Source organism: Elephas maximus, chromosome 15, assembly GCF_024166365.1.
Source record: "Elephas maximus indicus isolate mEleMax1 chromosome 15, mEleMax1 primary haplotype, whole genome shotgun sequence".
Taxonomy (NCBI): domain Eukaryota; kingdom Metazoa; phylum Chordata; class Mammalia; order Proboscidea; family Elephantidae; genus Elephas; species Elephas maximus.
The window spans coordinates 68,284,977-68,310,655 of record NC_064833.1 but is presented as its reverse complement, the minus strand read 5'-3'; the positions used below and the strand labels follow the sequence as shown (position 1 = coordinate 68,310,655).

Here is a 25,679-nt window from a genome sequence, read left to right as displayed (position 1 = left end):
TTGTGTAAGTCTTTTATGTTCCTGGTTAGATTTATTCCTAAGTATTTTATCTTTTTAGGGGCTATTATAAATGGAAATGGTCTCCTGATTTCCTTTTCAAAGTTCTCTTTGTTGGTATATAGGAACCCACCTGATTTTTGTATGTTGATCTTGTACCCTGCTGAATCTTCCTATTAGTTCCAGTAGTTTTCATGGAATCTTCGGGGTTCTCTATGTATAGGATCATATCATCTGTAAATAGGGATAGTTTTACTTCTTCCTTACCAATCTGGAAGCCCTTTATTTCCTCCTCTTGCCTTACCGCTCTAGGAGTGGTGATAAAAGCCATCCTTGCCTGGTTCTCATTCTCAGGGAGAATGCTTTCAGCCTCTCTCCAACGAGAATGACTTGTCTGTTGGTTTTGTATCGATGCCCTTTATTATGTTGAGGAATTTCCCTTCTATATACCTATTTTATTGCGAGTTTTTATCAGGAATGGGTGTTGAACTTTATCAAACGCCTTTCGTGCATCAATTGAGATGACCACGTGATTTTTTATTTTCTACTGTTAAACCATCCTTGCATAACTGGTATGAATCTCACTTGGTCGTGGTATATTATTTCTTGATATGATGCTGAAGTTTACTGGCTAGCTGCTGAATTCTATTGGCTAGGGTTTTATTGAGAATTTTTGCATCTATATTCATGAGAGATATTGGTCTGAAACTTTGTTTTCATGGTGTCTTTGCCTGGCTTTGGTATCAGGGTTATGCTAGCTTCACAGAATGAATTCAGGATTCCTTCATTTTCTATGCTCTGAGATAGTTTGAGTAGTACTGGTGTGAGCTTTCCTCTGCACGTTTGGTAGAATTCTCCAGTGAAGCTGTCCAGGCCAAGGCTTTTTTTGTTAGGACTTTTTTCTATTACCTCTTCAATCTCTTCTCTTGTTATGGGTCTGCTCAGATTTTCTACCTCAGTTTGTGTTAGTTTAGGTAGGTACTCTGTTTTTTGAAATTTGTTCATTACTTCCAGGTTCTCATATTGCTTGGAGTAAAATTTTTAACAGTATTCTGTTATAATCCTTTTTATTTCAGTTGTATCTGCTGCAATGTCCTCCACCAAATTTCTTATTTGGATTATTTGCTTCCTCTTGTGCTTTTCTTTTGTCTGTTTGGCCACTGGTTTGTCGATTTTGTTGATCTTTTCAAATAACCAACTTTTGGTTTTGCTGATTCTCTCTACTGTTTCTCTATTCTCTATTTCATTTATTTCTGTGCTAATTTATTATTTCTTTTCTTCTGGTGCCTGTAGGCTTCTTTTGATATTCTCTATTTGTTCAAGTTGTAGAGCAAATGTTTTGATTTTTGCCAGTGCTTGTTTTTTGATGTGTACATTTATTGTTATAAACTGACCTCTGAGCACTGCATTTGCTCTGTCCCAAAGGTTTTGGTATGATGTATTCTCATTCTCATTTGGTTCTAGGAATTTTTTGATTCCCTCTTTGATTTCTTCTGTTACCCAGTTCTTCATAAGCAAGGTCTTAATCAGTTTCCAAGTATTTAGTTTTTCTCCTTGTTCATTCTGTTACTTATTTCTACTTTCATGGCATTGTGATCAGGGGAATGCTTTGTATTATTTTGTTTTGGGTTTCACCGAACATTGCTTTGTAGCCTAAAACGTGGTCTATTCTGGAGAATGTTCCATGTGCACTGGAAAAGAATATATACTTCGCTGCTGTTGGATGGAGTATTCTATATATGACCATGAGGTCAAGCTGGTTGATTTTGGCCTTTAGATAGCTCTTCTGTATCTTTCTTGAGTTTCCTTCTAGATGTTCTGTCTTTTATCGAGAGTGGTGTGTTGGTATTTCCTACTACTATTGTAGAACTATTTTTCTTTTCAGTGCTGTTAGAGTTTGGTTTATGTATTTTGGAGCCCTGATGCTGGGTGTGTAGATAGTTATTAAGGTTATGTCCTCTTGGTGGACAGTCCTTTTAATCATTATATAATGTCCTTCCTTGTCTTTTATGGTTGATTTTGCCTTAAATTCTATTTTATCTGAGATCAGCATTGCCGCTTTTACCCTTTTTTGGTTACTGTTTATTGAATATATTTTTTCCATCCTTTGATTTTTATATATTTATGTCTTTCTGTCTAAGGTGTGCCTCTTGTAGATAGCATATTGATGGGTCATGTTTCTTTATCCATTCTGCCACTCTGTCTCTTTACAGGCACATTTAAGCCATTTATATTCAGTGTGATTATTGACAGGTATGAATTTATTGCTGTCATGTTGGGTTTTATTTATTTATTTATTGTGGGTGCAGACGTTTTCTGTTCTTCTTACTTTCCTGTGCTGGGTTCCTTTTGTTTGTGGATTTTCTCTTCTTTTCTTTCAGTATTACAGATTTTGTCTTTACTGAGTATGTTTTTCTTCTGATGAGATCTGTTAACTTTCTCTGTGGTTACCTTGAAATTTACCCTCATCTTTCTATGTTTGAAACAGTGTTCTATTACTTGATATTGTCTTGATTTCTTCTCCATTTGAAAGTTCTACATTTATCCCGTTTATTCCCCCTTTTATTGCTCTGACATCGTCATCTTTTACAGATTAACATCTCTGTTTCCCTGTTTAAGTCTTTTAGTTTCTTTTATTACTGAGAGTTCTTTACCTAGGTTGGTTATCTGGATGATGCAGTCCTGTGCCCTAGACTCCTGTTGGTTTCTGATGTTTGTTCTCTAACCGAAGGACATCCTTTAATATTTCTTGTAAGTTTTATAGGGTTTTTGCAAATTCCCTTAATTTCTGTTTATCTGGAAATGTCCTAATTTCACCATCATACTTGAGAGGGTTTTGCAGGATATATTGTTCTTGGCTAGCAGTTTTTTTTTTCTTTCTTTCTTTCAAGGTTTTATATTTGTCATCCCAATTCCTTCTTATCTGCATAGTTTCTGCCAAGTAATCAGAGTTTAGTCTTGTTTCCCCCTTTGTAACTGACTTTTTTACTAGAGCTGCTCTCATGATTCTTACTTTGCCTTTGGTTTTGGCCAGCATGATTGTGATATGTCTTGGTGACCTTCTTTTGGGGTCTATCCCATATGGGATTTGTTGAGCTTCCTGAATGGTCATCTTTTTGTCTTTTATGATATTTAGAAAGTTTTCTGCAAGCAAATCTTCAACAATCTTTTCTCCATTTTCATTTTCTCCCCATTCTGGAACTCTGATCATGCACAAATTTTTGCTCTTTATTGTGCACCACATAACTCTTAAGATTTTCTTTTTTTCAATTTTTCCTCAAAGTGGCACCCATGAATTTGTCTTCAATTTCATTGATTCTGTCTTCCATTCTTTCAAATTTGCTCCTAAAACCCCCTATTGAGTTGTCTATTTCTGAAATTCTGTTGTTCATCTTTTGGATTTCTAGTTGCTGTTTTTGTATGATTTCTAATTGTTCATTTTAACATTTTGCTCTTATATTACTTTCCTGAATTTTTCTATTGCTTTGTGTTTTCTTGATTTTAGCTATGTTTTCATTGGTTTTGTCTATGTTTTCATTGGTTTTGTCTAAGTTTTCCATGATTTTGTCTATTTTCCCCTTGGTTTTGTCTGTTTTCCTTGAGATCTTTCCTAATCTCCTGGAGACCCCTAAATATTAGTGTTTTGAATTCCACATCAGGTAGTTCCACTGACTTTTCTTTTACCAGAAGCTTACCTGATTCTTTATTTTGGTTACTTGCTGGAACCATCTTGTCCTGCTTTTTTATATGTTTTAATATTGTCTGCTATCTTCAAGACATGAAGGTATTATTTTCCTTATTTATTGATTTTATGTTCATTTATTTCATCCTGCTTTTTTGTTTTGTTAGGGCGGGTAGGCCAGGTATGCTTTGCCACTTGCTGGTCTGTGGGTGCAACAGCTCTCACCACCTTGTCCAGGTAGGCAGGACAGCAGCAGGGGGAGCTCACTTTGCTGTACACTAGTTTGGTGGCATGGCTGAAGGTGGGCTGGGCAGGTGCTATCTGCCTCCTGAAGTTGATCTAGTGTTGTGGGAGCATGCACAGTTCCTCAACAGACAGGAAGGGGCGTCAGGGAGCGAGTGGTACAGGCTCACTTCATACTGTTCAGCAGCTGGTCAGGTGGCAGGAGAGGTGGCAGTGCAGGCATAACGCAGTGGCAGGCCCGAGTGCTGGGGATGCTCTAGCCACAGTGACATGGCAGGGCTGATAGGAAAGGGATAGTGGTATACAGGGCTAGGTGGGAGAAATAAAAAAGAGGAAAAAAAAAGAAAAGAAAAAGGGTAGCCAATGGCTGGGGGGTCGGGCGGTACTGGGGGCCAGTGGGAAGGGGGGGAGATGATGTATGGGGCTAGGTGGGGGGAAGAACAGAAAGAAAGGAAGAAATGGCTGCATGGCAGAGGCCAGCTAGTGGGGACAAGGCAAACCCAGGGCCGGTAGGAAGGGGAAGTGGCTTAAGGGCTAGGTAGGAATGGGAAAGAAAGAAAAAAAAATTGCAGCACGGCGTAAGGTGGTGGATGGGAGCTAGATGAACCCAGGGTAGTCGCTGGCCAGTGGCTCTCTAGCCATGATGGCACAGTGGGGGCTGGAAGAAAGGGGGAGAGGTGGTATATGGGGCTAGATGGGAGGGAGAAAGAATACGAAGAAAAAGAAACGGCAGTGCAGTGGGGGCCAGTGGATGGGGGTGGTGTGGATCCAGGGCCAGTGGGAAGGGAGCAGAGGTGACAGACTGGGCTAAGTGGGAGGGAGAAATAAAATAAAGGAAGAAAAAAATAGCAGCATGATATGTGCTGGTGAGTGGGGGCATGGCAGACCCAGGGCAGCAGCAGGCTGGTACACCAGTAGCTCTCTAGCCATGCTGGCACAAAAGGGGCTTGTGGGAAGGGAGTGGGGTTGCACCCAACATTTTAATGTGTGACCGAAACTCTTGTTTGAAAGGTATATAAAATACCTGCAGATTCCACTTTGATAAAAGTTTTACAACTAAATCAAAGTGTTTAAAGTTGATAAATTAAAAAGTAATCAGTTGTAGCATTAGTTTTTTTAATTTGTAAAATGATTAAAACTTTATGTTAAATACCCGCTCCTCTATTTAATCGGGAACCTTACTACTTGACAGAGCTCAGTGATAGAGCAATAATTTGAAAATCAATCCAAATTTTTGATAAAATACAAAATTATGAAATGAACTGATCTATAAAAATCAAGATACATAAACATATATGTTTTTATAAAAGTTAACAATGTAAAAAAGATATATGTAATGTTACATAAGTATAATGTATCTGTTTATTTGTTAATCTATTTTGTAAATCATATCTAGAGATCTAAGAACATCCTCACTGAAGATATTCTGTAATACTTAAGTCAATTTTGTGGCTGGAATCACAGGTGCCTACTTTAGAAGTAAACAAAAATTAATGGTAGTAAGTTTCATAAGCTAAGACTTTGCCATTTTGAGAGAGCAACTACTATATGTGGGTCACGAGCCTCTTTGGGGTTACCTCTGCCACTTATTCACGTCTATGAGACCTTGAAAAAGTTAAGTCTCACTTTCCTCAACAGTAAAATAGAGATAATACTTGTTTTATCTCACTGGGTGATTGTATGGATTGAATCGATGATGCAAGATACTATTAAGTAAGATTAAGAATCCATTATTATCCTGATTACAATTATTTGTAAAAGCAAACTAGCACCAAATATGAAAAGAGTGACATGGTTTTATCAACATTACTTTTTTTTCATAGTTTTCTAAATAAAAATACTCTAGGTTGAAATACCCTGTGAGAATAAGTTGATTTTATTATACTAAATGGATACACTTCTTTAATATTCTGTGAAAAGAATGTATTTATTATTTTTTTCTACTGACTTAAGATAAATTTCTAAGTTTCCACTGAAAAATTCCTAACTCTCCACAACTTTAATATGAAACATTGGTAAAATAGATATATTAATAACAGTATCTGCATACACAATAAAATATATATATATATATATTCTAACCAGTTTATTTCTATATAGTTAGAAAATTTCTTGGACTCTCTGGGACTTGAATCTTCTTACCAAAATACTATAGCTTAGTATTTGACGAAGAGACAAAATTCCTGCCCCTGCCTTCAAGAAGCTCACAATCTATTAAAAGAAACAGACACATATAATAGATAAATACAATAAACTATAATATGGTAAGTGCTATAAATAAGGTTGGTACTGGACCCTTTAGGGTAAGGAGGTATAGGAAGGCAGGTTTAAGAGGTGGTGATTAGATTAGTTAAGGAAAATAGGAATTCACCAAGCTAACAAGAGAGTCAGAAGACATTTCAAGCTTCTCCAAAGAGCACAGACGCATAAGAAAGCACATAAAACAGAGCACATTCTGGAAAATGCACGTAGATCATTAGCAAAATATAAAATGCATGGGAGGTTAATAGCAGGAAAAAAAAAATGTGATCAGAATTCACTAACACACCAAAAGTTTCCTAAGACAGGACTTAAAAATAACATCTTTTTAGAAAATAAAATCTAGCCTGCAATGTAGCTACGACATTTAATTTTATGCATCAACTTGGCTAGACTATGGTGCCAGTTGTTTGGTCAAACACTAGTCTAGATATTGCTGTGAAGATATTTTGTTGATGTGAGTAATGTTTATAATCAGTTCATGCTAAGTAAAGGTGATTACCCTCAACAATGTGGCTGGATCTAACCAGCTGAAGTCCTCAAAGCAAAAAAATGAGGTTTCCTAGAGAACAAATTCTACCTCAAGACTAACATAAATCCTATCTGAGTTTCCAGCCTGCCTGCTCGCCTGTCCGACAAATTTCAAAATTACAACAGCAACATCAACTCTCTCCTGAGTTTCCAGCCTGCCAGCCGCCCCTACAGATTTCAGACTTGCCAGGCCCCAGAACCATGTGAGCCACTTCCTTAAAATCCATCTCATCTCTTCTCATATGTATGTATATATGTATGTATATGCAGGTATATATGTGAACTCCCTGGGTGGTACAAATGTTTAACACATTCGGTTGTTAACCAAAAGCTTGGAGGGTCGAGTCCACCCAGAGGCACTCCGGAAGAAAGGCCTGGCAATCTACTTCTGAAAAACCAGATATTGAAAACCCTATGGAGCATCATAGTCAACTCAACAGCAACTGGTTTGGGTTTTTGGCTTGTGTACATATGTATAAAACCCAAACCAAATCCACAGCCATCAAGTCTATTCCGACTCATAGCAACCCTATAAGACAGAGTGGAACTGCCTCATATGGTTTCCAGGGAGCACCTGGTGGATTCGAACTGCCAACCTTTTGGTAAGCAGCCACAGCTCTTAACCACTACACCACCAGGATTTCCGTATGTATGTATACACACACACACAAATGTATACCCTATTGGTTATGTTTCTTTGGAGAACCCCGACTGATAAAAGTATCAAGGCAAATCTCTCCACAGAAGAATCTCTTTCTATCCCTGGTCCCAGCTATGACTTGGAGAGAGTTTTCATGTCTCTTTGCTGGCCTCCCTTTCCCTATGTCCTCCTATTGGGGAGAACACATTGTAATTCCCAAGTAAAATAAAGAGGAAGAAAACAGTCAAAAGAGCAAAGGAGTTTACCTTTCGTGGGCTCTTGCCTTCTAGGAGAAACATGATTATCTGTCCACAGCTATCACTAAAACAGACCTTCGAACTTCAGGTTAGGCCTTATCCTAACACTGTCCAAAAAAACACTCATGTAACTACCCAAGGGCCAAATTGTTCTATTATAACTGTCTATCCGTTAGAAAAAAAGTCTAAGCTACTACTTCATATAAACACAAAGGTAAATTCCATAAAAGACAATATAAAAATATAAAAACACAGAAAAGATGGCAAAATACTTGTCATAATCCTGTAAAATAGGCCTTTCTAGATAAGAAAATAAACCTAGAAGTCATAAAGGAAAAACTGACCAATTTAACAACATAGATGTGTAAGACTTCTGCAGAGCAAAAGACACTATAAACGCTAAAACACAATAAACTGGCGAGGGGTGGTGAAGAGAGGTATATCTGCAACATAGGTGAAGAGAAATTATTAACATCCATAAGATAGAGGAAAAAAAATCAATTTTTTTAATTAAAAAAGGGCAAATGATATATATAATCAATTTGTATAATTCACTGAGTAAACATATCTGTTCAAAAATTAATATTAGAGATTAAAATAAAAATTTGAATTTCAGTGATATAATTTTGCCCTATTATGCTGATAAAGATAAAAAAATGATCATATACGTAATGGTAAGGATGGGGAGAAATGGGTGCAAACTCCCTTGGTGCAAATGTAAATTGGTGGAAACTTTTTGGTGGACAATCTGGCAAGAGTGATCAGTTCTGATTGTACTTATCTTTAAAACAGTACTTCTACATCTAGGTTCTCATTCTACAGGCACACTCACATAAGATACGTCCAATGACAATCTGGATAGCAAGACCGTAACAGCAAGAACTATAAACAAGCTAAATATTTACCCAACGATAATGGATTGGTTAAATAAGCTACAATGAGGTGCACTGCCTATGTACTGACATAGGAAAACATTACAAAATACTGAATGCAAAAAGTTGCACCGCTCATTGTTTGATCTTATTTTTATTTTCTTTAAACCAAACGTGTATGTTTAAAAGGAGAACTGGGACTGCAGGAGGTGGGATTCTCACTTTCTACTTTGAAGTACTGTATTGTTTTGCTTTTTTACAACAAACATGTTTCTTTTACACTTTAAAAATTATTTTGAAAAGCCAAAAGTAGGTAATGGTTTATAACGTAAAAGTCTTAAGCTCTAATTGCTATTGTCCTTTCTAAAGTCTTAACAGTGCCACTATGATTCTGAAAAATAGAAGACTCTCAAGAACCTGATTCAAAACACGTCTTAAATGTCATGCCTACAATCTCCAATTTTTCCAAAGAAGCCATCTTGGGATTTTAACAGTATGGCCTCTTAGTTTATCAATTTTCATGTATCTTAAAGGTAATTCATGTAAGAGAGATCCTACTAGAATATGTATCAAACCTCATGGGTATTTAACAAACATCTTGAATTGTTATGTATCTTTCCAAATCTTGCCAATTAAATAAAACTGAAAAAAAGTGGTGTCCTACACTTATTTTATTACTATTACTGATCTAAAGAAGAAATTTAGATGGAAGAAAAACAAAATACCACTGCCATCAAGATGATTCCGACTCACAGCAACCCTACAGGACAAAGGAGAAGTGCCCCATAGGGTTTCCAAGGCTGCAAATCTTTACTGAAGCAGACTGCCATATTTTCTCCCACAGAGCAAACGGTGAGTTCAAACCTCTGACCTTTCAGTTAGCAGCTGAGCACTTAATCACTGTACCACCAGGGCTCCTTAGGTGAAAGAAGGGGAAGGAAAACAACATTTTGGAATAGCTGTTATGCACGTTTAGAAAGTTAGTCAGCTAACTTCAGGTTTGTCTGATTTCAAAACTCATGTGTTCCTCCAGCACAATAAACTGTTTCAACAGAGGCAAAAAACAGAAATATGGTAATTTAAACAAAAAGATGAAGAGGCATACTCCTGAGATCACCTTTGCTTTTATTAGCATCCATCAACCCAATGTTATAACCTACAAGAAAACAGCACTTTCTCCTAGAAGAAAATCCACTCAACTTGCAGGAACACATTCCCATTTTTAGATAAAATCACTAACATTTCCTCCAATATTTTTCGACCTGCTCCTATGAAAAGCACTAGCTAGACTTCTAAGACATTACTTTTTGGAACTTCAAGAAATATTGTTTAGCTCTTTATACAAGAAATCTTAATACTGTTTATTCATTTCAAAGTATTCCTACTTGTCTTAGTTATTTAGTGCTGCTGTAACAGAAATACCAAAGTGGATGGCTTTAACAAACAGAAATTTACTTTCTCACAGTTTAGGCTAGGAGTCCAAATTCAGGATGCTGGCTCTAGGGGAAAGCTTTCTCTGTCTGCTGTTAAGGAAGGTCCTTGTCTCCTTGTCTCTTCAGCTTCTGATCCGGGACAATCTTCATGGGCTTGGCACCTCTCTTCCCCCATTTCTCCAGTTTGCACTTAATCTTTTATATCTCAAAAGAGGTAGACTCAAGATACACCCTACACTAATCCTGCCTCATCAACATAACAAAGACAACCCATTCCCAAAGGGGATTATAATCACAAAAACAGAGGTTAGGATGTACAACACACATGTTGGGGAGACACAATTCAATCTATAACACCACTGTTCCTTCAGAGTTCATTCACAAATAACGGTAACTGTCTTTTTGTAGGGGACATCATTCAGCCCTGTTAAGTTGCTTAAAACCTTGTATTTATATTCGTCATAGTGACGGATTTCCAATGTTTTTTTCTGAGACCTTATTAATTTGCTCAACCACAGTAATTTCAAATGCTTTAGGGATCTCAAAAATGCTTTGAGCAGTAATACCCTTCCAGGGTGAATATGTTGAACAGAGCAGCATATGCTTGAAAGTACGAACTCCGTAATCTTATCTTCCAAAAAAATTATACGATCTTAACTGTCTCCACGTTTAAAACAAAAACCCAATCCTGATTGATTACACTGCATATCTTTTTCCGTCCTTCAAGCTTTAAAAGCAGCTTTATTGAGATATGTCATATATTATAAACTGTACACATTTAAAGTGCTCAATTTTATTAGTTTTGACATATGTGTCAATGCACAAAATCATCACCACAATCAAGATAGTGAACATCTCAATTACTCCAAAGAAGTTTCCTCATGTTTTTTTGTAATCCTTCCCACCTACCGGAAACCCTGGTGGCATAGTGGTTAAGTGCTACAGCTGCTAACCAAAAGGCTGGCAGTTCAAATCCGCCAGGCACTCCTTGGAAACTCTATGGGGCAGTTCTACTCTGTCCTATAGGGTTGCTATGAGTAGGAATCGACTCAACAGCACTGGGTTGGTTTGGTTTTGGTTTCCCTCCAGCCACTCCCTAACCCCTCATCATTCTCAAGGAAACATTAGTGTGTTTCCTGTCACTATTGGTAGTTTCCATTTTCTAGAATTTAAAATAACTGGAATCATATAGTATGTACTCTTTTGTCTGGATTCGTTCACTCAGCGTAATTATTTTGAGATGCATCCATGTTGCTGCATGTATCAGTAGATCATTCCTTTTTCATTGTTGAGTCATAGTCCATGGTATGGGCATGCAAATTTGTTTATCCATTCACCTCTTGATGAACATTTGGATGGTGTCCTGTGTTTGGCTATTAAAAATGAAGCTGATATGAACATCCATATACAAGTCTTTCTATGGACATGTACTTCCTTTTCTCCTGAGTAAACACCTAGTAGAGGAATAGCTAGATCATAAGGTGAACATACACTTAACCTTTTAAGTAATTGTCAAATTGTTTTCCAAAGTATACAATTTTACATTCCCATCATAATATATGAGAGTTCCAATTCTTCCTTATCCTTATCAACATTTGGTATGGTCAGTCTTTTTTAATTTTAGCCATTCTAATAAGTGTGTAATGGTATCTCACTGTGGTTTTAAATTGCATTTTGCTAATGTCTAATATGGTGAACATCTTTTCATTTGCTTATTTGCTATCCGTACCTCCTCTCTGGAAACCCTGGTGGCGTAGTGGTTAAGTGCTACGACTGCTAACCAAAGGGTTGGCAGTTCAACTCCACCAGGCACTCCTTGGAAACTCTATGGGGCGGTTCTACTGTGTCCTATAGGCTCACTATGAGTCAGAATCGACTTGACAGCACTGGGTTTGGTTTTGGGTTCTATCTCCTCTGATAAAGAGTCTATCCAAATTTTTTACGCATTTTTTAATTGGGTTTTTTTTTTTATTGTTGAATTTTACAGGCGCTTTATATATTTTGGATACAAGTCATTTGTAAGTATGCTATATAAGCTTGCAAAGATTTGCTTCCAGTCTGCAGCTTCTCTTTACATTCTTTACAGTCTGTGGGAAAGCAGGAGATTTTGCTCTTTTACAGACTGTCCTTTTGGTGTTGTATCTAAGAAATCATTAACTGAGGTCTCAAAAAGATTTTTCTCCTATGTTTTCTTCTAGAAGGCTTTATAGTTTTAGGTTTAACATCTGGGTCTAAGAGTCATTTTGAGTTAATTTTTTAATATGGTAGAAGTCATGAATCCAGCTTCATTTTTTTAAGTGGATATCCAATTGTTCCAGGATCATTTGTGGAAAAGGCTACAATTTCTCCATTCAATTGTCTTCATAGCATTGTCAAAAAATTGGTTATCTATGTACAAATGGGTCTATTTCTGGGCCATCTGTTTCACTATTTGTACATATTTTTGCCAATGCTATGCTTCTTTATAATAATTCTTGACATCAGGTGGTATTAGCCTAACACTTTTCTCTTTTCAGTTACTTTGGCCTTTCTAAGTCCTTTGTATTTTTGTATGAATTTTAGAATCAGCTTGTCTATTTCCCCAAAATAAATAAACAAACCCTGCAGGGATTTAGAAAATGTTGAATAGGAATGGTGAAAGTGGACATCTCTTCTGTCTTGTTCCTGATTTTAGAAAGGAAGTGTTCAGTCTTTCACCAATAAGTACAACGGCAGCTAAGCGGGTTTTTTACAGATGCCCACTATCAGGTTGAGGAAGTTTACTTCTATTCCTAGTTTGTTGTGGATTTTTATTAGGAATGGATGTTGAATTTTGTCAAATAATATATTGTGCATGTATTGAGATGATCATGTGTTTTTTACATACTGGTTTGTTAAAATGGTAAATTACATTGATTAGCTTTTAGAATGCTAAACCAACCCTGTATTCTTGAGATAAACCCTACTTGGCCGTGACATATTATAATTTTAACATATTGTTGAATTAGATTTGTTAAAATTTTGTTCAGATATTTGTATCTCTGTTCATGAAGAATGTTGGTCTATAATTTTCTTGTAAAGTCTTTGTCTGGTTCTGGTTTCCAGGTAATGCATGCATCGTAGGCCTTAGGACATATCCCCTCCATTTCAGTATTTTAAGAGTTTGTGTAGGAGCAATATTTTTTAATTCCTTAAATGTTTAATAGAATTCATCAGGGAAGCTAGCTGGACATAGAGTTCTCTGTGCAAAGGTTTTAAACTAGAATTACAATTTCTTTAACATTAATAAGGGCTATTCAGGTTATCTACTTTTTCCTGAATGAGCTCTGGTACTTGTCTTTCAAAGAATTTGTCCATTTCACAGAAGCTGTCAAATTCATTAGCACAAAATTATTCATAATATTCCCTAATGATCCTTTTATATCTGACAATGTCATGATGTCATTTCTCTCATTCCTGATACTACTGATTTGTATTCCTGCCCCCCCCCCTTTTTTTCTACTCATCAGTCTGCCTAGAGGTTTATCAGTTTTACTGATCTTCTTAAGCAACCAACCAGCTTGGATTTCACTAGTTTTCTCATTTTTTTTAATTGATTTTTGCTTTAATATCTATTATTTCCTTACTTCTTACTTGGGAATCAATCTGCTTCTCTTTTTCCAGTTTCTTAAAGTGGAAGCAAAGGTCATTTATTTATGACCTTCTTTTACAATGTAGGCATGCAGCACTGTAAATTTCTCCCTAAGTACTGCGTTAGCTGCATCTTCTGAGACTTTATATTTTTATTTTTGTTAGTGTAAAATATTTTCTAATTTCCATTTTGATTTCTTTTATTTCTAAATGAGTTATTTAGTTTCCAAATATTTGGGGATTTTACAAGGATCCTTCTGTTAACGATTTCTAATTTAATTTCACTACAGTCAGAGGACAGCTTTTGTATGACTTGAATCCTTCTGCACTTAATTTAACTTTAATTTAATTGAATCTTTCTGAATTTGAAAGACTTGTTTTATGGTCCAGAATATGTCTATCTTGGTAAGTATTCTGTGTGAATATGTGAACAAATGTGTACTCTGCTCTTCTTGGATGCAGTGTTCTATAAATGCAATCAGGTCCAGTCGGTTGATAGTGTTACGTAGTCTATGTCTTTGGTGATTTTCTGCCAATTTGTCATATAAATTATTGAGAGGGGATACCGAAGTGCCTATTATTGTGGATTTCTCAATTTTTCCTCGCATTTCTGTCAACTTTTATTTCATGTACTTAGAAGCTCTGTTATTAGGTGCATAAATGTTTACGACTCTTACGTCCTCTTGATTAACTGACCCCTTTATCATTATGAAATGATGTTCTTTGCTCCTGGTAATATCCCTTGCACTAACTCTACTTTTTTCTGATATTAAGATAATGACTCCAGGTTTCTTAGCTAGGGTTGGCATGGTATATCTTTTTCCATCTTTTCACTTTTTAAACTATTTGTATCTTTATATTTAAAGTTGGTTTCTTATAGGTAAGTACATAGTTCAGCTTACCTTTTTATCCAATCTGACAATCTCAGCCTTTTAATTTGGACATTCAGGCTATTTATATTTAATGTGATTACTCATATGCTTAAGCTGGAGTCTATCACCTTGCTATTTCTTTTATATTTGAACCATCTGGTTTTTATCCCCTTTTTCACTCTTACCTCCTGTTGAATTAATCAATTATTTCTTTATGATTTTATTTTATTTTTTGTTTATTAGTTCTGACTCTGTTTTGCTATTTTAATGGCTACATTGGTGTTTCCAGTATGCATCTTTACCTTATCACAGTTCTACATTCCAGTGATACTATACCATCTCATTCAGAACATAAGAATCTTAAAATAGTATACTTCCATTTCTCCCTCCCAGTCTTTATGCCATTGTTACCATGCATTTTGCGTTAGTATGTTATAAGCTCCACAATACACTGCTAATAATTTTGCTTTAAACAGTCAATTATCTTTTAAAGAAATTTAAACAGTAAGAAAAAAAAAATCATATATTTACCCAAGTAGTTACCATTTCTGGGGCTTTTTTTTTTTTTTTTTGTAGATCCATATTTCCATCTGGAATCGTTTCCCTGCTGCCTGAAGGATGTTCTTTAAAATTTTTTGTAGTGGAGGCATGTTAGGGATGAATTCTTCCAATTTTTGTGTGTCTGAAAACATCTTTATTTCACCTATGCTTCTGAAAGGTATTTCTGTCAGATACAGAATTCTTGGTTGATGATTTTTATCTTTCAGTGTTTTAAAGATGCTGCTCCATTGTTTTCCTGCTTGCATTGTTTCTGACAAGAAATCTAACGTCATCTTTATCTTTGCTTGTCTGCACTTAATATAAACATGCCTTTTTTCTAGCTGCTTTTAACATTTTCTCTATATCATTTGCATACAACAATATAATTATGGTGTACCTTGGTTCAGTTTTAAGTTTATCATACTTGGGGTTCATTGAGCTGCTTGATCTGTGGAATTACGGTTTCATTAAGTTTGGAAAGTTTTTGGCCATTATTTCTCAAAATACATTTTTCTGTATCCCACCTTCTTCAGAAACTCCAACTACTCATATATTTGGTTGCCTGATGTTATCCCACTGCTCACTGATGGCTCTTTACTTTTTGAAACCTTTTTTCTCTTTGTGTTTCATTCTGGAGGCTATTCATATTATTATGCCTTCAAGTTCACTAATCTTTTTTTCTGTCTAATTTGCCATTAATCTCATCCTGTGCATTTTTCATGTCAGAGTTTCCACCTTTACATGTTCAATCTGGATATCTTTTATATCTTTCATATCTCTGCTTAAATTTTTGAACATATGGAATACCATTTAGTACCTGCCTTAACGACCTCTCTTAATTCTACCATGTGTGTCAGTTGTGTGTCAGTTTTGACTGATTTATTAATCTCATTACGGGTTGTGTTCTCATGCTTCTTTGCATGCCTAGTATCCTTTGACTAGATGACACACATTGTAAATTTTACCTTGTTGTTGATACGTACTTTTATTCCTATAAATCTTAAAACTTTTTTTGGAATGGAGTTAGGTAACTGGCAACAATTTACTCCTTTCAAGTCCTGCTTTTATAATTTGTTAGCTTGGTCCAGAGCTGCTACATCACCTCAAGTCAGGGAGCCTGCCAGGCTCCTCGCCTCAGTTCCCATTTCTTCCACAACATCCTGGAAACTCTCTCAAGGCAGTAAGCCAGAGTAATTGTAGGGGTCATGTCTGTTTCTTATCTCTCATGTGTCACTGACCTTCTTTCCCTAATGTCCAGTATCTTGTTTTTGTTTTGTTTTTTCCCAATGTATTTTGTCTTTTTAAGGAAGAAAAGGGATTTTTTTCAGGGGGAGGATAAATACGATCCGTTACTCCATATAGCCAGATGTAGAAGTCCCCATCTATCCTTTTACTTTTTTTTTATCTGTGTCTTTATATTAAAGTGGGTTTCTTATAGACATCATACAGTTGGGCCTTGTTTTTCTATCCAATCTGATAATCTTTGCCTTTTAACTGGAGTATTTAATCATTTAAACTTAATAATTATCAATATAGTTAGATTTAAATTTATCATCTTGCTATTTTTTGTCCCATCTGTTATTTGTTCCTTTTTCATCTTTACTTTCCTTCTTATTTTTTTAGTATTCCATTTTATCTCCCCACTGACTTATTTTTCTTTATTTTATTTTATAGTGGTTGTTCTAAAGTTTACACTGTCTATCTTCAAATAATTATACCACTTCACATATGGTATAATCATACTCTCACCTTTCCCCTTATAAGTTATAACCCCACAAGGTATTTTCATGATTTTTACTTTAAATTCATTATCTTTTAAAAAGGTTAAAAATTAAGTAACTGTCTTTTATATTTACACTATATTTTACCATTTTCTGCACTCTTCATTCCTTTCCATAGAACCAAATTTTGATCTGTTATTATTTTCCTTTTGCCTAAAGTACTGCCTTCAAAACTTCATGTAGTGCAGGTCTGACAATGAATTCCCTAAGCTTTTGCTTATTTAGAGTTTTTATTTCACTTCATTTTGAAGTTTTTCAGTGGGAACAGAATACTAGGTCAACAAGTTTTAATTCTTTCAGTACTTCAAAGATGTTACTCCACTCTCTTCTAGCTTGCAGTTTCTAACAAAAAGTCAGCTGTCATTCTTTATCTCTGTTCATAATGTGTCTTCTTTTCTTCTGGCTACTTTTAATATTTTCTTTAACTATCACTCACTTTCAACCATTTGATTATGATGTTCCTTGGTACAGTTTCTACATGCTTCTTCCACTCTGAGTTCATTGAGCTTCTTGGATCTGTGAGTTTACAGTGTCCACTGAATTTAGAAATTTTTCAGCCATTATTTTTTCAAATATTTTTCTTGTTCACCCACCTTTCTCTTGGAACTCTAATTACATGTATCTTAGACCACCTGATATAGTCCCATAGCTCACTGATGCTCTATTCTTTTTTCCCCAGTCTTTTTTACCCTGTTTAGTTGCTACTGTATATATTCAAGCTCACTGATCTGTTCTTCTGCAGCGTCTTGCCTGCCATTAATCTCATCTAGTGTGTGTGTGTTTTTTTTCCTTTTTTTTTTAATTTCAAGTATTATGTTTGTCAGCTCTAGACATTCTATTTGAGTTGTGTCTTTTTGGTTTGGTTTCGTTTGGTTTTTATCTTCTATTTCTTTCCTTACCATATTTTCCTCCCTTCTTGAACATTTAGAGCATTTAATAACAGCTGTTTTTTACATCTCTGTCGCTAACTCAAACGTCTTTGTCATTTCTGGGTCTCTTTCCATTAACTGATATTTTTTGTCCTGGTTATGAGTCATATTTTTCTGCTTTTTTTGAAAGCCATTTTAATTTTTTATTGGATGACAGTGTGAATTTTACACTGTTGGGTTCTGAATTGTGCTGTTTTCCTTTAAATAGCATTGAATTTTGTTCTGGTAGACAGTTAAGTCACAGGTTTGCTCTGCTATCTGAAAGTAGAGCATTCCTATGAAATCTTTCATAAGCTGAAATGATGTAAAGAAAAGAAGCAATTACCATTAACTTACATGGGAAAAAAATTGAGGGACATTCCCAGACTCAAAAAAAAACCTATCAAATCATACCAAATGACACATAAAGCCTAAAATAATACTAACATATAGTAAAAGCTGAGATGCTGACAGTAGTTCCCAGGGAAGGAGCTTAGCAATGCCATCTCGCTGCATGGGGTGCACGCTGCCTCTTTAATGGCCCGCTGCAAAACAAATACTGAATGCTATTCCCACCTTTCGCCTTTTTTCATAAAAGCAAAAATCCTCTTCAGATTTCTTTTGGTTAGCGAAAACAGGTACTAATATAGGCCTTTCGTAAGAGCAAAGTGGTATAAAGCAAACTTTCAAAAAGCAGGGGATAAACCAGTGCCGTCGAGTCGATTCCGACTCATATGTGCTTAGAATCACTTGAAGCCTTGTAAGGACTCTGTCCAATGTCCCATGTATTATTACCAGGTCTGACTGAGGCAAACATAAACTATTACCAGACAGTGAGACACATTACTACACTACTGGGAGGGTGTTGGGGGCGGCGGGGGGCGGGGATGAGAAAGCATGGGGCAACCAGACCACTGGGCTCTGTTTTGGTTCTTCCTCCCTGCCCTACAGCTTATAAACTGCCTCCAGGCTGTACCGTAAGCTGGTAAAATCAAAGGGCATACCTCATTTGTTTTGATTCTCTCAGGGATCACAGTCCAGTGCTATCTGTTGTCAAATGTCTAAAAACCAATGTTTACATATTTTATATATTCTCAAATTGTTTAAGAAAGAAGGATGTATTATTGCTGTATAACAAATTACCCCCCACTTAGTGGCTTAAAAACCACCACCATTTATTATTTCATACAGTTTCTGAGGGTCAGCAGTCAGGGAGGAGCTTGGTTGGGTGGATCTGGCTCAGGGTATCACATAAGGTTGCAGGTAAGATGTCAGTGGGGCAGTAGGCTAGGGTTGGAAACTTGTCTAGGGCTGGAAGATCTGTTTCCTGGAAGGCTCACTCACACACTGTTGGCTGGAAGCCTTAGTTCCTTGTTGGCTATGGGCAGGAGGCCTCAGTTTCTCATCACAAGAGCTTCCCCATAGGGCTGCTCACAACATGGCAGCTAACTTCTCCCAGAGTGAGCAATTTGAGAGGAAGGCAGAAGCCACAATGTCTTTTATAACCTGTCCTCAGAAACGACCTATCATTTCCACCATATTCTATTGTTCAAACAGACCAACCCTGATACGTGTAGAAAAGGATTACGCAAAGGCGTAAATACCAGAAGGCAGGGATCACTGGGAGCCATCCTGATACTGGCTACATAGAAGATAAATTCAGTTACTGTTATACCACCAAGAAGGACAGCGGAAGTCCTTCTTACACATTTAATCTCCTTAGTTTCCTACTATGTAGTTGCAAAGGAGGAGACAGGGAGATCCTAATCCACGGCCAAACTTGTAGGAAAAAAAATACCTAAGAGTAAACAGATGCAGCTTTAAGAGCAAACAACAAATGGAGTTCCTGGTGACTACAGCAAGAAAGAGGAGAGCACTAGAAGTCAACCTAGGCTTGAGAAAGTGTCCAAGTGCTTCATTCCCCCAAACAAATAGTTTACTCAATAACCTGCCTAGAAGTCTCCCTTCCTTTCCTACCAATCTTCAGAGCCAGGCAGCAATAGCAACATTAGTAGTAATATTAACAGCAGTGGCAATACACTGGGACAAGCCTAAGCCTTTTACTCTTGTTACCTTAATTACTCCTCACAACAAACCTGTGAGACAAGTATCACTAGCCCTTAAACTGTAGGCCTTTGTTCTTGATGATAATAACCCTAGCTTTACATTTTACAGTATCTTATTCTTCCTATAACACCTGGCTCCATCTTACCCTATAGGGTTCTCCTACTTCTCTGACACCAAAATTCTATCTTGTCCTCACCTGTCCTTCCCTGTTCCACTTCAGTCAGGCCTTACATAAAGCATTCTCTTAGCATCTATGTTTCTAATATCTACTACCAAACCTCTTTAAAAGTAGCCAGGCTACTTAAAAAAAAAAATTAGAACTCTGTAAATTCCCTACTGCTAGGCTCTTCCAATACTCCAGCTGCCTAATGTAGACTTCCCCAATCCCTTGCAACACAGTGACCTGTCAAGTCGGCCTCACCAGCTAATCCAAAAAGAAAAAAAAATTGGCCCTACTCCAATCACTCATTTAAAAATATTATTTCATAGCACATGTGACTTCTTAATTTATATTTTCTAAAGCTTAATGTTAAAATGAGTTTCCTTTCCCTAATGGCTTATAATTAATCATCAGAGAGAAAGGCCCAAAAATACACCAAAGCCCCACCAAGGACAGTACCCTGGAAACTACTAGATTCACATTAGTTATGTGCTGAATAATTAATGAAAAAATACAAAGTAATGATCGTAAATAGTAGCTCAACAAATTCCCAAAGGGTATAATCAAAATTATTTTATTTACAAATAAAAAGCAAACGATGACAGGGAACACAAATAAGCAATTCACAAAAGGCAAACACAAAAGAGCATCAAATATAAACAAATCATAGAAATGCAAATTAAAACACCACTTTTTGTCAGACAGATTGGCAAAGACTGAAAATTTGTCAAGAAAGTAAGGAAACAGGCATTCTCATAGACTTCTGGTTGACATAATTTGGTATTTTTGCCACTTTTATGCATCATATATCTTTGAAATTTACATATCTTTGGACTAGCAATTCCATTTCTAAAAATTCATTATAAGGAAATAATAGGAGAAAGGAGCATGCATATACGTAAAAATAAATTCACCGTGGCACTAACAATAGTATTAAAATCTGTGCAACAATAAGTGGTCGGTTAAATAAATTTTAGTACTACTAAACTATGAATTATTAAATCATTTCAGAAAATTATGTACTGTATAATCCCAGCTTTTTTTAATAACATATATTCACAGAAAAACATACCTGCATAGAAAAAATTCTAGAAGTATACACCCCAAAATGTTAGCAGTGATTATCTCTGTAAAAAAATAGTGGAATTATTTGATTTTTTTCTTTTTGCTTTATCAAAAGCACCTAATTTTTCTATAGTAAGCTGGCCTGTACATGGATAATGACATACATTCTTAATAGGCAAAAGCAAAATCGAGGATCACAATTTAAAGGTAAAAGTGCCACCATCCTAACAGAACAGGGAACATTCCCATGTTCCATAATAATGGTGTCAGACAGAGATAACATCAAACAAGACATCAACTTAGTATTCACTAGTCATTTTTAAGTAATTCTAGGAACATATATGGAAGAATCTGTTAATACTGGCATTGTAAGACAACAAAACAAAAGACCTCCCAAATTAAAATTCAGTACTATTTCTAAAGACAGTACTGAAAATCACACAGTAACAAATCTCAACTGTTGCCAGATGAGACCAAAAAAACTGCTGCCGTCGAGTCCATTCCGACTCATGGTGACCCTACAGGACAGAGTACAACTGCCCCACACAGTTTCCAAGAGGCAGCCGGTAGATTCGAAATGCCAACCTTTTGATTAGCAGCTGTAGCTCTTAACCACTACACCACTAGAGTGTCCTTCAAGTTGAGGGTCAGCTTAAATCACTTTTTCATGCCTTTTCACAATTATCTTGAGAACCCTCACTCTCATGAGGGATGAAACATATAGTCAGTAAAAAGACAGATTCCTTAAGTCATTCTAGAAATGCATATTATAAGCAATGTGTGCACATATCCAGGCACTACGTACAATTTCTAGCAAAGCTCAGGGAACTGCCTATGGCCATGCAGAATGCTGCCTAGGAACTGTTTGCCTGCTTCAATGTGACCTGTAACCTAGCCAGTTAGTAAATCTCCACTAGGACAAATCCATAAACTATAATTTTCAATGAACTGACTGGCATAAAATGAATGACCATTTCAAACTGTTTATGACAAAAAAAAAAATCAAACAAATGGTTCTACTTGTACCCATGTAATTATTTTGCAGTAACTTCACACCTATACAATACGGCTTGCATGTCATGTGTTATAAGCACCATACCCCTTGAAACCCATTGCCATTGAGCTGATTCCAACTCACAGCAACCCTGTAAGACAGAGTAAAACTGCCCCACAGGGTTTCCAAAGAGCAGCTGGTAAATCTGAACTGCTGACCTTTTAGTTACCAGCTGAGATCTTAACCACTGTTGCCACCAGGGCTCAACAAGTCCCATAGATGCTTCCAATAGGATTTAATAGCTGCTGTGAAGGTACAAGAAGCACTGAGCACACACAGTACAGCTTTAAGATTCCTTTAAGCCCGTATTAGCAATATCTTTGATGAAAGCAATATTGTTGCAGAAGAAAATTTTCTAGTAGAAGGAGAAAAATCAAAGAACTTCGCATAAGGGAGAGAGTTAATGTTAACAGTATTTGTATAAAGCAAATGTCACATAGTACCAAAACTGACAACACAACTCTGGTTATTGTTGAAAAAATGGAGATCTCCTTGCTTTACTGATAAGCCTAGCACCATTCCGCAAATTCAGGAAAACTATATCCAAAAACTGGACTAGGCCTGGGGACATAAGAGTAAACAAGCAAAGTCCCTGCTTTCGTGGAGCATACAAATCTAACACAGGAGACAGACATATTTAACGTATTTGAACGTAACTGCATATTCCATATGTGATGAAATAAAAAGGCGGGGTGATACAAGGGCATTTACTATCCTAGGTTTCGAGAATGGCTCCCTATAGAAGTGAGCCAAGCACAGGCAAGAGGAAGAGAGGTCCAGGCAGGAGTCATCTCCTGTGCAAAGGCCATGCAGCCGCAACAACCTTGGTCCAATCTAGGTTCTAAAACAGTCCAGTGTAACTAAAGCATTTACGTAGACTGTTTCTTAGCAAACATTAAGTGTGAGACGTATAAAGACATCCAAATTAAGAGATCAAGTTGGTAACTGCGATGTGAGTCTCGAGCTCAGAAGAGAAGGTCTAGACGAAATATAAACTTAGAAGTCACTGGCTTACAGATAGTGTGTGACACACAGGAACTGCGATTTAGACAAGGTGAACGAGATTGGGGGCGGAGGATTATTTCCTCAGATTACAGGGGGAAAAATTAATCACTTCTCTCTTGATTTGCAATCAAAGAAATAAAAGTATTTTCTAACATTATAGTTATGATATAATGGCATATTTATTCAGAAAGGATAAAATTAAATATATAAAGTTCTTGGAGAACTGCTAAGCCCTAAAACGATACTTCTTCCATTGAGTCTAAGGTATATCATATTATACAGTTTATTTAGCAGAGCATTTCCTTCTAGCCTTTTCTAGTGCCCTAGAAAAGGAAACTCTTTTTACCCACTGATACAACTACTTCACAAGATTTGTCACTAGAAATGCTTCCAGCCTGCAGAATTGGCACCTGCTAAAGCTGTATCACTATCACAGGCATTCTGAACACACCAACGAGTCCCACAAGAATGTGACCTCAAAAAGAATAAAACTTCTGCTCGCACACTCAAAAGTTAACATCTTTCAAGACCATCACTACAATCCTAAAACAGCCTGCCCTGTCCTGTATAGTCTCCTATGATGAAGATATGGTATGTAATTGCTCTAAAAAGCGGTGGTCAGGTTTGAGTTATAGAAAAGCTGAATTAAAATATTCTACAGTTTATGGCCAAAGCACCATATAAGCATGGCATGCCTTAATACAAACTCACCTGATTTATTTGAAGCATGTTAAGACAATATTGACCAAACTGCTATACCCCTCACGGCTCCAAAAACTGGAAAGTGAAAATGAAGAAATAAAGTTCAACTTAGTCAGTGACCTCAATGATTAGCATTTTAAACACATGCCCTTGATCAAAATCAAATATAAAATGGGAGTTGATACAGATCAGTATAGAACTTTCAATGATGATGGAAATAGTCTATATCTGTACTGTCCAACCGAGTAGTCACTAGCGACATGTGGCTACTGCGTTCTTGAAATGTGGCTCCCGCAACCAAAAAAGTAAATTTTTTAATTTATTTAATCTGAATTTGTTTAAATTTAAACAATATAAAGTATGTGGTTAGTGGCTACCATACCGAACAGTGCAGATTTAAATTGAACAAAGCCCCTTCTACCTCTAGAGTTTTAAAACCCAGCAAGAGTGAAGCTATTAAAAAAAAAAATCTTAAAATTTAGTGTAAACTCCCCTTGCTCTAGTTAGGTTTGAAACAACGTTGTTCCCATTCTCTATAAGACAAATTAAGCCTGAAGAAGATGCAACACCCGCAATGTTCTCTTTTTTAAAGAGCACATATAGTAAGATTACCTAGCTAGATTTTCTTTTCTTTTTCTCTAACTGTATACTTCTACTATTGTTATTTATAAAAATAGCATGCACATTAAAATTCAACACAAAATTTTCACCAAAAAATCACCCATAGTCTCACCACCCTGACATATATCCACTGTTACATCTGGGTTTGTTTCCTTCTGGGTCCAGCCCTTTCCTCCTGGTTTTATTTCTTTCCATGTGGTAAATCTCCTCTACACTTAACTCAGAAATACATGTTAAAGACGGGCAGGAAAACCCAAATCTTAAGTAAATAAAGTGTGTGCCCTTATAATAGGAAAAGTCTACACAAAATATAAATTATGTATAAATCCCCCAAAACATTATCTACAAAGCAACAACAGTCTTGATATACAGCAAAAGTGCTAAGTCCAAGCAACAAAGTATACATATTTATCACTGTGTAGAAATTTTTATGCTCTAAAATTTTCTCTTAGAAGCAAAGGTTCTTAAAATACTTGCGTGTGTGTGTGTGCCCATGCAAGAAATTTCAAGACATACACATACACACACACATATATATACATACATATCTGTATTACCACTTTCTGCAGATGACAAATTGGGGTCAATTCAAAACGACTATGCAGGCCCTCAGTATATTTCTTACAAGTGTCCTCTGTATCTGTATCAATTTTCATTTATTTTTTAATTATTTTCCCATTTTCTAATAGGAAGAGCACAAGGCATGGGTACCAGTGAATTTGAGTTTTAGTCCTAGCTCTTCAGGCAATTATGTCTTGAGCCTTGGTCACATTAACTTGTGTATCTGAGTTCTTAATCTTTCTCCTTGGTTTTTTATTTCTGTTTTGTTTAATCTTTAAAACGTAAAGTCCTTGTGGTAGGCAGCTCTAACGAATACAGTACAGCAGAAATAACGAGATACCACTTCCAAGATTAAATTATAAAAAGACTGTAACTTCCATCTTGGATACTCGCCCTTGCTTTTTCTGTTACTCACTCACTTGCTCTGAGGGAAGTTAGCAGCCATGTTGTGAGCTGCCCTCTGGTGAGACCCACGGGGCAAAGAACTCAGGGAGGCTTTCACAAACAGCCAGAAAGAAACTGAGGCCCTCAGTCCAACAGCCCACAAGCAGCTGAACGAATCCTGCCAATTGCCACATGAATGAGCTTCAGAGCGGACCTTCTGCCAGTAGAGCAGCAGATGAAACTGCAGCCCCAGCTAACAGCTTGACTCCAAACTCATAAGACCCTGAACCAGAAACACCCAGCTAGGCTCCACCCAGACTTCTAATTCACACAATAAATGTTGTTTTTAAGCCCTTAAATTCAGTAATAATTTATCATGCAGCAACAGTTAACTAAGACAATGCTGTTCAGCTCTATAATTGTATGTAATCCTACA

The 25,679-nt window shown here is 36.5% G+C and overlaps 1 protein-coding gene across 7 annotated transcripts in view; it reads right to left on the bottom strand.

Moving 5' to 3' along the window:
* The window catches only part of STAU2 (staufen double-stranded RNA binding protein 2), a 364,940-nt gene that overhangs the window by 327,059 nt on the left and 12,202 nt on the right, over nt 1-25,679 (bottom strand). For 2 of the 7 annotated variants that reach the window (XM_049853677.1, XM_049853681.1), the window contains exons 1-2: nt 23,687-23,756; nt 20,924-20,978 (exon numbers count right to left, since the gene is read on the bottom strand). The exons of 2 other annotated variants lie outside the window; for them this stretch is intronic. Coding sequence is in view for 2 of the 5 variants with exons in the window: in XM_049853681.1 (XP_049709638.1) it covers nt 20,924-20,929 (6 nt within the window). In the remaining 3 variants the exon portion in view is untranslated. Of the gene's footprint in view, nt 1-20,923; nt 20,979-23,686; nt 23,757-25,679 lie in introns of those variants that run through there. 3 more of the 7 variants (XM_049853676.1, XM_049853682.1, XM_049853680.1) reach the window with 2 other exon arrangements.